This window comes from Fukomys damarensis, unplaced genomic scaffold (assembly GCF_012274545.1).
Source record: "Fukomys damarensis isolate Sample0158 unplaced genomic scaffold, DMR_v1.0_HiC HiC_scaffold_9, whole genome shotgun sequence".
Taxonomy (NCBI): domain Eukaryota; kingdom Metazoa; phylum Chordata; class Mammalia; order Rodentia; family Bathyergidae; genus Fukomys; species Fukomys damarensis.
Window position 1 is genome coordinate 24,646,280 of NW_022900921.1, and position 12,929 is coordinate 24,659,208.

The following is a 12,929-nucleotide window of genomic DNA, read 5'->3' on the forward strand; positions in this document are numbered from 1 at the left end:
GATAGACTAGTGACTACCACAGGTGGTCAGTGTCCAAGTTGTGCTTGATCTTAATGTGTTGCTGATTGTATCAGTTGGGGTAAAGCATTGCCGTTGATTTGATGAGCTGCTTTCTCTGATGTTATGAAGATGAGAATGTCTGTGGGTCGTTAGAGACACAGAAGCTAGGGCGCAACTATATCAGGAAGATTTGGGTGATAATCCAGAGATTAAACCAAGGACAGTCTGACAACAAAAATTAAAATGAGAAAACACTTAAGCACGACACAAGGACAGACTTCCAGTTTACCAATGGCAAACAATAGGGCAAATGAGGATGAAAAAGCCAACAGTGAACCACCAGAACACCCTGAACTCAAAGCACAGGAAGTAACAAAACAGATCAATCAGGCTCTAGAAAAATTCAAAACAGAAATAATTTCCCAGATAACCATAGAGATAGTGAGCAAAATGGAAATCGTGATTCGAGACTCTAGAGCAGAAACTGACAAAAAAATAGATGAGCTCAGGACTATGATAGAAGCCATGAAGCCCCAGCATAAGAAAGAAATGGAAAAAATAAACGCCCAACATAGGAAAGAAATGGAATCCATAAAACAGATTCACACAGATATCCAGGAGATTAAACGATCTGTTGAAAGTGTACGCAACAGAATAAAAGAATGCGAAGATAGACTCTCAGACATAGAAGATAAGATTGTAGTCAGTGACCATGAATAGAGAGGTCTCTTAAAAACAGTAAGAGATCATGAGAAATCAATCCAACAACTCCTAGATGATGCAAAGAAGAATAACTTAAGACTGATAGGAATCCATGAAGTAGCAGGAGAAAATACAAATGACTTAAAAAAGCTGTTTGCAGAATTAATGACAGAAAACTTCCCAAACAGAGGGGAAGAATTTGACATTCAGATAACTGAGGCATATAGGACCCCAACTAGCTACAATAAAAAAAAATCTACACCTAGGCATATAATAAGATCCCAGAAGCCCAACAGAAGAACAAAATACTACAAGTAGTAAGAGAAAAGAAACAAATCACATACAAAGGAAAGCCCATCAGAATCACAGCAGCTTTTCAACACAAACCGTTGGGGCAAGGAGAGCCTGGAATGAGATATTTCAAGTACTAAAAGAGAACAACCTCCAACCTAGACTGATGTATCCAGCAAAACTCTCTTTCAAAATGGATGGGGAAATAAGACACTTCCACGACAAAGAACACCTGAGAAACTACATGAATACCAAACCAGCACTACAAGCAATTCTAAACAAGATCCTAGAAAAAGACAATGAAGGCAACAACACCATGAGGCCCAACAGAGCAAATCAAATAGGCAAGGCAAGAAATTAAAAGGAGAAGGTGAAAAAGTAAAAAGAGTCAACAAAAGGCCAATAACATGTCAATAATAAGTCAGTACATATCAGTTATAACCAGCAATGTCAATGGCCTCAACTCACCAATCAAGAGAAATAGACTGGCAAAATGGAATAAGAAGCAAAATCCAACAATATGTTGTATACAAGAAACACACCTAGTGCAAAAAGAAGCCCATAGACTGAAAGTGAAAAGATAGAAAACAATTCTCCATGTGACAGGAGCCCAGAAAAAAACAGGGGTAGAATTCTTATTTGCAGACAAAATAAATTTCAAACCAAAACTGAATCTAGTATTATTGATGTAGGACAGTACTGTATCATACCTCTATGAATGTAAAATATCTAGTACCTGCTTTATGATACATAGTAGGGACCGTGCTTTATCAGAGCTACATTTAATGATATTACTCTAGAATGTTCTCTTTCCAGATGATGATTAAGAGGCTAATAGAAAAAATGGTGCCAGGTACCACAACAGCAACAGAACTTTGCTGTTGTCTGGATATTATTCTTTTCTTTGTTTTTTTTTTTTTTAATGGAATGTGCTGAATGTCTATAATTTTGTTCAGATGACTGCAGAACCTGGAAAAGCTGTTGCTGCTATCGATGCATAACATACTATTATTAGTCTTTATATATATATATAGACACACACATATATATATATAAATTGAATTTTGGGAAACTTTAACGGTGCTGGCAACTTTGGAAAAAGTCATCCCAATTTACTGTGTTGAGTTGGCATTGTACAGAAATGGACAGCCATATTGGTCTAGAAATGTTAATTTATTTTTTTTCCATGTGTACAGGGGTAACACATCATACTAAATATGTAAGGTCATATCTACATGGGTTTGATTACAGAAACTAATAAAGTATTCTCTAAATAGTGAAAAAAGAATAAGGTAAGACTATAAGAGCGAGAAGCAATTTAAATATGTTCAGGGACCATTTTCATCTTCAGAATTAAGGATTATTTTGATGTTACATCATTGCCTTTTCTCTTTTACTTTCCTTTTTAGTTTTCTTTTAGGATTCCCTATTTTTAATGTTCATACAGAGATTTCTTTAACTGAAATACCAAATAGTTTCTTTGGTGTGAAAAACTATCATAGTACACAGGATCCTAATGAGACAATTAATAATGTGAAATAGGAAGTAAAGGGCTAAAGGTGTAAGGAAAGTGGGAAGGGTGGGGGAGAGGTAATAAGGGAGAGGAAAAAAATATGAGAAACTGAAAAAATTGAAATAAAGTGTTTGTAAATGGAGAGGGGAGGAGGGGGTGAAGGGAGGGCAGGGACAAGGGGAAAAATGAGAATCAAGACCTATTATATAAAGGTACAGAATCCCAATGATGAATGTAATTGTATTGTATACCTAGAATGTACCAATAACCTCAATAAAAAGAAAAAAAAAAGGAAAGTCAGTGGATGAAAAGGAGTTGGCAGAAAAGAACCATGAAAATAGGGAGGGACACTGGAGAGGGAGCTGGAAGCAGTGAGGCCCAGGAAGCAAGCAGAATGGAGTTGGGAGGTGTCAGGGCCAGGAGACCAAGGAAGCTGAGGTCTGAGGAGACACCACTCTGGTAAGGCAGGAGATTAGGATGTGGCCAGCCAGCTGGGCACAAGGGCATGGCCTGGGAATCACAAGACCCAGGACACGGGAAAAAAAACAAGTTCCCAAACCCAGCACCTGGTGTCACTCAGAAAGTGCTATATTTAATTCTTCTGATGGGAGATCAAGCAGAGTTTTTGTTTTTTGGATTTTGAGACAGGGTCTTGCTTTGTAGTTCAGGCTAACCCTGAATTTATTATGTAGCTCAGGCTGGTCTCGAACTCACAGCAACCGTAATGTTTCTGCCTCCTGAGTGCTGGGATTACAGACATGAGCCACCAGGTCTGGCTCAAGCAGGGTTTTGATAGGACAGCCTAGATCTGGGCTTTCTCATGCTCTGCTCTCACCTTGCAGAATGTACTTCTTTTAAAACTGTGCCACCTTTTGCACATGTCTTGTCCAATTCTGTGTTCAGGATGCCAAGAACCTGGAAAGAGCCCACAATACTCCAAAACCCCAGTGATACTGAGATGCCCCACTGAACATTTTCAGTGGGTGAAGAAGACAGAGAGCAGCCTGCCATCATAGTGTGGAGTTTTCTGGCAGGGAGTCAGCATGGCACAGGCAGGAGAGAGGCTGGTGAGAGAGGGTATGGGTAACTCAGAAAGGAGGCATTTTGCAAAGCAATAAAAGGGAATTTGCTCTGTAAAACTAGAGTGATTCCTCAGAGATTAAACATGAAGTTACCCTATCACCCAGCAATTCCACTTCTAGTTATATACTCAAAAGACTTGAAAGCAGAGAGTAGGACAGATATTCTTTTACCAGTACTTGACAGCAGCATTTTTCACAGTAGCCAAAAGGTGGAATAGTTAAATTAAAAGAAAGAGAAAGTAGATTGGTGGCTCCCTGGGGCTGGAGTGAGGAGGAGTTATTGGGGAATCTCAATTAGGGATCATGAAGAATTCTGTGGATGGATGCTGGTGATGGTTGCAAAACAATGTAAATGTACTTCGTGCCACCGAACTGCATACTTTTTTTTTAAATTTAGTTTTGTTTTATTTAAGTTTCATGTTAATTCCATTCTGTGTTTGAACTGTAGACTTAAAAATAGTTAAGACGAAGTCAGGCAAGTTGGTCCACACCTGTAATCCCAGCTACTAAGGAGGCTGAGGCAGGAGAATCACAAATTCAAGGACAGCCTGGGCTACTTAGTGAGAATCTGTCTCAAAAATACAATTTTAAAAGGGCTGGGATGTAGTTCAGTGGTAAAAATAGCCTGGATTTGATCCTCAATACAAAAATATATATATATTTTACAACTTCAGTTGGTTCTGATTTCTAGTTGTTCCCGCACTCCCAGAACAGCACCATCAGGCAGTGCCTCTCCCTGAATCCAGAAGTGTCTGTTCTTCCTGCTTTCCACCAGCTGTAGGAGTGGGAGCAGCTTCCCGTAGTTACTAACTTGGCATTACTTTTGGGTTCACTTTTGTTTTGCGTCTTTGTACCACCAACATCTGTTTCTTCTTTGGATGAAATCTCTGTACTAGGAAAAATAGACAAATTTTATGTTCTGTATTGTTGCCTCTCAGTATCCATTGAGAATTGGTTACCATACCCTCTGCAGTGTAAATGCTGTGTAAGTCCTTAGTTAGGGAACAATGCAAAAAAGTGTGTATGTTTAGTACAGATGCAATTTCCCCCTGCATATTATCCATAATTGGTTGAATCTGCAGGTACAGAACCCTTTGGATATAGAGAGCCACCTTCATATTTTATGTGTGTGTTTGCTTGTTTTTGAGACAGGCTGTTCCTTCAACTCATCATCCTCTGTGTTCAGGCTCCTCAGTGCTGCAGTTACAAGTGTGTACCACCAAACCTGGCTATGATAATGTGTTTATTTGGGTGTGATTTACAGGGAGCCCAGTGGAGTGGCTTGGGGGTTAAAGGGTGAGCTGTGGAAACCTGGACAGCTTAGGGATTGGGTTCTGACTTGGGACTCTGCTCTTTTCCAGAAGGAGCTTTAGTTTCTCAGCCATGTTAAGAGGACAAAGGTAGCTTTCTTAAACCTTGTAAGAAAGATTCCAGGGAAGGATGCATGGGATGCAGAAGTTTGAAATCTGCAAGTCATGTTCAAAAGCTCTCATTTCCCATGTCATCACCTCTAAGGGACTGACCATTTTGTTTCTAAGATGGCTTTCCCTTTCCCACTGACCTGATCTGGCTTTGGCTGGCTTACGTGGAATGGTCTTTCTAGCCCAGGCTTAAGGGAAAGGATTATTTAAGATGAAGAAAACTGACACATTCTAAGTCTGTGAGAAGGAAGGAGAGGAAGGGTAAGAACAACAGATTGGGTGAGGTCATGGACAAGGAAAGGGGAGATGGGGCCTCCAGCTCAGTGGAGGGTACACCATGGGGAGGAACTTCAAATTCTGCTCTGAGGGCATTTGGGGGGCATCTTTTGTTTCAGTTTCCCTGTCACAAGGAGACAACATCTGCTGGGACTAGAGGATCCAAAGCAGATTTTAGTGCTGAAAAAGAAGACAGATGGAGGCAGTGGGTGGGAAAACTGGGTAATGTTAGAATGTCACAGAGGTTCTTGGGAACTTTGTTCAGGAAAACACTGTGTAGTCATTGAAAAGATGCATGCAAATTTGTTGACATTGCTCCTATCAAGTTTGGAGCCTAAGTCCTCTACCTTTGAATACGAGTTGACTTTAGTGATTTGCTCCTCATAATAAACAGCAGTACAGATGATGCTGTGTGATATCCAAGAGTAAGTGATGAGGTAATGTATCAGCCGCCTGGCTATCAGGACATGGGCTCATGGAACTCAGCCATCAAGCCGTGAGGAAGCCCAGGCCACACAGGGACTTCACTTACTAGTGTTTTAGCTCAGCTGAAGTCCTTGCAACAGCCAGTGTCAAATGTTAGATGTGTGAGAGAGGAAGCTTTCTAAGTGATTCCAGTGCCAGCCACTACTGCATGAGTGACCCCCAGTGAAAAATGGACAGCTGAACCCTTTCAATTCCCAGAACTATGAATGTGGTTATTTGATACCAGTAAATTTGGGGTAATTTGTTATGCAGCACTAGATAACTATAGCATGCTGTTACTTCTCTCAGCATCACTTCTCTTGTTGACTGTCTTTACTGAGTGAACATCAACTTTTTTCTTATAATAACAGTAGTACAGGCTCATTTTTTAAAATTCAATAAAGCTGGGGATTTAGCTTAGTGGCATGGTGCCTGCCTGCCAAGCATAAGGTCCTGAGTTCAATTCCCAGTACTGAAAAATAAATAAATAAAAATTCAAAAAAGATTGTAAATGCTAAAGGAGAAAGACCATCTGAAGGCACACTATCCAGATACAACAACTGGTACCAGATAGGCGCCAATAAATGTACTGACTAGGTGGATGAACCTGGTGGGTGGAGCACATTGGCTTGATTCCTGCTCCCTGTGATTGGGCAGTCAAGTTGTTTGCCATTTTTCAGTGTCGTACATGATTGACTTCTGGAATTTGTTGCGTCAAGCAAGATGGAAGATGGGAAACCAGTGAACTGAATCAGAGAAGACAGCCTCAGGTCTAGGCTTCAGACATTCATCCCTCCCCAGCAACAAAGTGTTTCCCAGCTCTCAGCTTCCTCCCACCTGGAGCCCAGCCTCACGCCAGAGGATGCAGCAGCAGGTCAGAAAAGAGACAGCAAATGTCTTGCTTCTGGAAAATGGATTTACCCAGGAAGGTGGGCTTTTGTGACTGTTTACATCCATCTTTCAGTCTTGCCGCTCATGTTACTCAGTGTCCCCCGACTTCAAACGCTTCTGTGCAGCAAGCATATATGTTGCTGTCTGCTGCTCTCAGGAACAAATGTGGTTGCATAATCCTGAGAACTAAAAGGAATGTGGCAGATAAGTGCAGCAACCAAACCCAAATTATTAACTGTTTTCTAAACCAAAAATCTGCAGGGACAGAGCGGAGAGACTTTTGAGCCGATAACACATTAGTGACCCAGAACTTGGCCAGTCCTCCAATAGCAATACTTCTAATTCCTTGTAACTTGAAGACATTACTCACGACGTTGGTGTTTTTTCCTCATGAATTTTAACACTTTGAAAATCCCTTTCTTGCCCTTGTTCTGTAGCAGTGATGTAACTGTAGAAACGGGTAGGGGGCGGAGTTTGAGATGGGCTCCCTGGATACCTGGGAGTGCTTCTCTCCTTTCTTTAGAAACAGAAGTGGGGCATGTAAAGCAAAGATGAGGTTATTTGGCTTGGTAGGGGACAGCTTGGAAGAAGGACCTTAACCCCCTTCCCCTTTATTTGAGAACAACCTCAGGTTTTACTTTGACCACCCTCAGTCCTCATGGATAGGATGGCACTGACCCAACCTCTGGTGCCAGACTTAGAGATGGGTCCTGCACAGTCAGGGTCAAGGTGATTGGCTTACATGACTAAGGTTGCTGGACTGAGCATAGTCCTAGGGTGCTTTGCTTTCATTCCGGACAAAGAGACATTGTCTTTCTCTAGGGTCATTAAACTGGCGGGGAGGGATCCTGGTGCTATTGAAGAGCCATTTTTGGGAAACTGTCCAAGAGGGGAGCACAGCTGAGAGGCAAAGGAACATAGGGACAGCATCCTATTGAAATAAGCCATTCCTGAAGCCAGATATATCTCTGCTCTTCCTATTTAGGTCAGCCAAAAATTAACTTCCTTTACTTTGGATGTTCACCTCCCACCGCAGGGTCCCTATTAACATAGCCCTGTGTACCTGATTGGAGGAGGGAGCAACTAAGACAGAAGGAACTGGCAGGCTAGCCCTTCTCCCCACAGTGCTTCCAGAGAAGAGCCCTCCACATCAGTATGGCCAAAAGCATAAAATTTCTGTCTAGAGCTTTCCTACAGAGTCCCCAGGCTCAGAGCAGGTTGCTGGTACAGTGGTTCACTTCTGTCACCAGTTTTGTTGTTGTTGTTTGTTTTTCAAGGCAGGATCTTGCTATGTAGCCCAGTCTGGCCTTGAGTTCTTGACAATCCTTCTGCCTCAGCCTCCCTAGTGCATCTTTCTCTCCCCCCCCCCTTTCTTATAAAATGAACTGCATCCTTTTCAGGGATCAAGATGAAAACTGTAGTGGTCATGCCCACATTTCTGGTCATACCCAGGAGATTTAGAAGCTATTTTGTTGATCCTCTTTTGGACTGAAGATGCCCAAATTGTCCTCCAATTTCTTTTGGGAAATAAGAGACACATAGGAGTACAGAGTGAGACCTCTACATACAGCAGGAAATGGCAGGGAAGTTCTCTACTTGAGGTGGGAATTAGAACAGTGTGTTGTCAGAGATGGATTTGGAAAAACGTTGCATGGCTAAATAAAAGTACTCATTAGATGTTATATGCTGATTCTGGTGGCTGAATAAACTTTAACAATTTTAGAAGTTGGCTGTTTTTAACAGTTGCTACTTCTTTTTTTTAGCCTGACTTGGTTTCACACAGGGTCTCTGACCCTAAGAAAAAATCCCACCTGATCACAAAAAGTGAGACCAAGGACCAAGAATATGGAAACTGGATGTCAAAGCCTTTTCCAGCCCCAGGTTGGTTGTGATCTAATTACCCCCTTAAAGCATCCCCTTTTATTCTTACTTTGAGACATTACTTAAGACTGAACTTGCCCAGTCTGGCCTCAAATTTGTGATCCTTCTGCCTCAGCCTCCCAGAGAACTGGGATTACAGGTGTGTGCCACTGAGCCCTGTATAATGCTACATTTTAATAGTTATGTACACTTGTGGTAAAAAATTTTACCAAATGAATGGGAAAAGTAAACACCTGGGTCAGGATAGTGGCTTCCTCTACAGAGGTGGAGAGGGTGTCAAGGGTGGTTCAGTAGAGTATGTGCAGGAGCGTCAGTGGAGTTGGCAATGGTTTGCTTCCCAAGCTAGGTGGGGTTGGGTGGCAGCTTCCTGCAGAGCCTCCATGCACATGTGCTGGGCCTGAGTGCAGTGTGCTGAGCTCCATGCTCAAGAGCCTGTGACATCCACACAGCAGGCCTCAGCATAGCTGGCAGAGGTGGAGCTACTCACATCCCTGGGCTGTGAGGTGCAGCTGAGCTGGTGGGCCTGATGGTGGCCCTGTGGCACCTCAGTGACTCAGGGTGCCCTGCATTGGGACAGGCGCTTTGGGCAAGGCAGTATGTAGCCTAAGGCTTCAGGAGTGGTGGGCACAGCCCAAAGTGGGGCCTTCTGGGGTGGGAAGGAGGTAGTGCAGGTGCTTCCAGAGGCCTGGCTCTGTGCTGCTGGCTTGAGGACTGGCCTTCACACAGACACTTCTGTCTGTTTGGCTGATGTGCCCCCTTTATGGGCAACTGTGCCACCTGCAGGTAACCATCCTAGCCATGCTGCAGTTTTTTGCAAGTTAGAGAGCAGTTATTTTGAAATACTCTCTATGAAGAAATTGGATTGTTTGTACAATCTTAAATTCCTACATCATAGTTACTAGGGAAAGAAAAGGGAAAATTTTGACATGTAATTTTGACCATTGTAAAAATTTTAAGGTAACAAAACAACCTTTTGTTTGTTTTGAGACAGGGTCTCACTATGTCATTCAGACTGGCCTTATGTGGCCCAGAGTGGCCTCGAACTCACAGTCCTGCTGCCTCAGTCCCCTGAGTGCTGCAGTTACAGATGTGTGCCACATCTGGCTACAAAACACTTTAGCTTTTTTTTAAATCCCTTATTTATGAAAGCTAAGTTTCTTGGTGATGTTAATTATTAAGAATTCAAAGTTATCATTAGTGGAGGAATTGCCTCTACCCACTGAGCCTGAAACCTGACATTAATCCTTTTCATGAAAGTAAATTTTCATTAAGATTTTGAAAACATTTTATTCAAATTTTATATCAAGTGTATGTTCTAACCTATATTTTGTTTTAAAATCAGAATTATAAAATATGAAGATGTGAAGTTTTTCAGTAAGCTCCATAGGGACATTTCCTAAAACTCTTTTTTCTACTGCAGGTTGACATGGATGTATTACCTTTTTTCTCCTTTTTCCTTTTGGTTCTGGGAATTGAACCCAAGGCCTTGTACATGCTAAGTACACATCTACCACTGAGCTACATACCCAGCACTTATGTTTCTATTTTCAGTGGTAACACTGCTTTTATACTTCATGGTGTTTTAATCATTTTGCTAAAAACTATGAAGATTGGGAATACAGAAGCCTGTACCACTATCATTGTCATCATCTTTCTAATGTAAGGCCCCCACATTACTTGCCTTCTTTCTTCTTCATCTTTCTTGGGAATCTCCACTGAGAGCTCACTGTGGTAGTTCAGGCTTGGTAGAATTTTAAAAACAATCAACATCAACTAATAATTTCAGTGCTATATTATCTAAACAGCACTGCAATGCCTGACTCTTCCCTAAATTTCAAATTAGTTCCAAGAATAACCAATTTTATTCTCTACATAAAATTGACACAGAAATAGTCTCCTATGTGCAAATTCTATACACAAGAAGTTTTATTATTATTATTATTATTATTATTATTATTTTGGAGATAGGGTCTCACTTTGTAGTTCAGGCTGGCCTTGAACTTGCAGCTATCCTCCTGCCTCAGCCTTCCAAGTGCTGGGATTACTGGCATGCGCTACTACATCCAGCTCAAGAAGTTTCTTTTATAAAACACATTAGAGCAAGATGATTTCCCAAAGAAAAGTACATGGTACCTTAAACGCAAAAGTAGGTCTTTGCAGATAATAACTTCTTAACACAAGTGTGCCAGATAATAGAGACACTTAAAATTAAGTAACTGCTTGGGCATTTATCCCAGAGAAATGAGAACTCATGCCCACATAAACCCACATAAACCCACACAAACCTCTGCACATGAATGGTCATAGTATCTGACCTAGCCAAAATCCAGAAATGGTCAGATGTCCTTCAATAGGCCAGTGGTCAGACGTGCTCTGGGACATCCATGGGGCACTGCTCAGCAAGAAAATGATCAGACTAGTGATCTGGATGGACCTCAAACATGACAGCACAGTCACACCCTGAATTGGACACTACCACGAAACTGTAGACCCCAGAAGATAACCACAGCCTTGAAATCACAGAAAAATATTTTTTTCCCCTTTGCTTTTGGTTTTTCATTAGTTTCTTTGTTTGCTTTGTTGTTTTCATGAATGTTTGTTTTTGGTTTTCCATGAATGTGGACATTTTTAGTTTTTTGTTTTTTTGTGTGTTCTCATTTTTTTTTCCTTCTTTCTTTCTCTCCTGTCTGCATCAGTTTCCTGCAGCATGGATGACCTTTTTTCCTTCGGTTTTGCTTCTAATTTATTTCTCTTTTCTCTACTTTTTCCCGCTATCTCTTTTAAATTTTCTTCCATGAAGGTAAAATTGCTGAGTATGAATGTTTACTGTAAATAATTTTCTGACTTGTTTTAGATTTTGTTGTATAACTATAAATCTTGTACCTATGGTTAAAGGGGGCAAATTAGCAGTTCTCACAGTTTGTCATTTTATAGACTGTGTTTGATGCTATTGTTATTACTGATTGCAGTACTTTAGCCAACATGATAGTTATTGTAATCAGTTCTTCCTTGTATGCTAGTACTGAGATTGGCTGGGTGTCATAATACCATAGTCCAGTATCAAGAACTGGATGCTAGGCCAAACAAGAGGTGACCTCTCATCCTTAATACATTGAAAAGGCAGAATCTTGTGACAGTTTCAAAAGCCAAAAACCAGCTGCACCTAGAAGACATCTCTGAAAAGTAGACATTTCCTAAAGAGGTCTCAATACTAGTAATAAAGCTACTTGTCAGCAGTTTACAGGCATCAATGCAGAAAACAAATAAAAAATAGATAAATAGAAGTAAGATACAACCCAGGTTCCAGTTCACCGAAGGCAAATTGAGGGGGGATTGAGATAGAAGACATCAAAGCTACACAATTGAAATTTTTGAAATTGTAGCAGTAGAAGTAACAAAGCAGATGAATGAGTCTCTAGGGGAAAAAAATCAGAAATAATTACACATATAAATAAAGAGATGATGACCATAATGAAGGATATGGCTAGTGAATCTAGAGTAGATATAAATAAGAAAAATAGAAGAGCTTAGGAAAGTGATGGAAACCATGAATGCCCAACATGGGAAAGAACTGAATTCGATAATTCCAGCCCTCAACTGTTCATCTTCTTTTTTTTTTTGAGACAGGGTCTCACTATGTAGTTGAGACTGTCCTGGAACTCACTAGGTAGCCCAGGCTGGCTTTGAACTCACGGCATTCCTCCTGCCTCAGTCTCCCGAGTGCTGGGATTACAGGCGTGCACCACATTGCCCAGCCAACTGTTCATCTTCTCAGCTGAGGCTGCAGACATTGTGGAGTAGACACAAATGTCCACATTGCATTGTCTGAATAGTTGCCCACAAAAGATTAAAATGGTGGTTGTTTAATGCCACCAAGTTTGGGATGATTTTTTGCATAGCAGTACATAGCTGGAACATTACCAATTATCTGAGGAAGCCTGAGGTACTAACTTTAGATGCTTTTACTGGGACAGAACATGCAAGGAAAATGAAAGAATGGGTGTAGTAAGGGAGTGCAGGGCTTATGGGGTGCACTGCATAGGTAGGGGATACCCCCTTTCATTCTGGAGTGATCCCTTTGTGACATCGGCTTGAACCAGTAACACCTTGGATGAATGAATAGTTTTGGGGACACACCAAACTCAAGCCACTGTCATTTGGGGAAATCTTAGGGAATTCCCAACTGTTGGAACAGGACTATGGATTTTGAAGCAGAAGCCTCACCCTCTTGTGTTGTGCCCATCTGGGAGAACAAGCTACTGATCAGTTCAGCTGAGATCAGAGGACAGGACTGACCCAGAGCTGTTTCCTGATAAAACCTCCAGCTCTGGACATCAGGGAGGAGTGGGTCTTCACTGATCCTGACTCTGGTTCTAGTCTCACCCCCAAATGCTTCTTTAGGACCAC

General features: G+C 41.4%; 1 protein-coding gene across 1 annotated transcript in view; it reads left to right on the plus strand.

Moving 5' to 3' along the window:
• The window catches only part of Bnip1 (BCL2 interacting protein 1), a 29,482-nt gene extending 22,882 nt beyond the window's left edge, over nucleotides 1-6,600 (plus strand). Inside the window, exon 6 of the mRNA XM_033761632.1 lies at nucleotides 6,431-6,600. Within this exon, the coding sequence (XP_033617523.1) occupies nucleotides 6,431-6,495 (65 nt within the window). The 3' untranslated portion in view covers nucleotides 6,496-6,600. The remainder of the gene's footprint in view (nucleotides 1-6,430) is intronic.
• The last annotated feature ends 6,329 nt before the right edge of the window (nucleotides 6,601-12,929 follow it).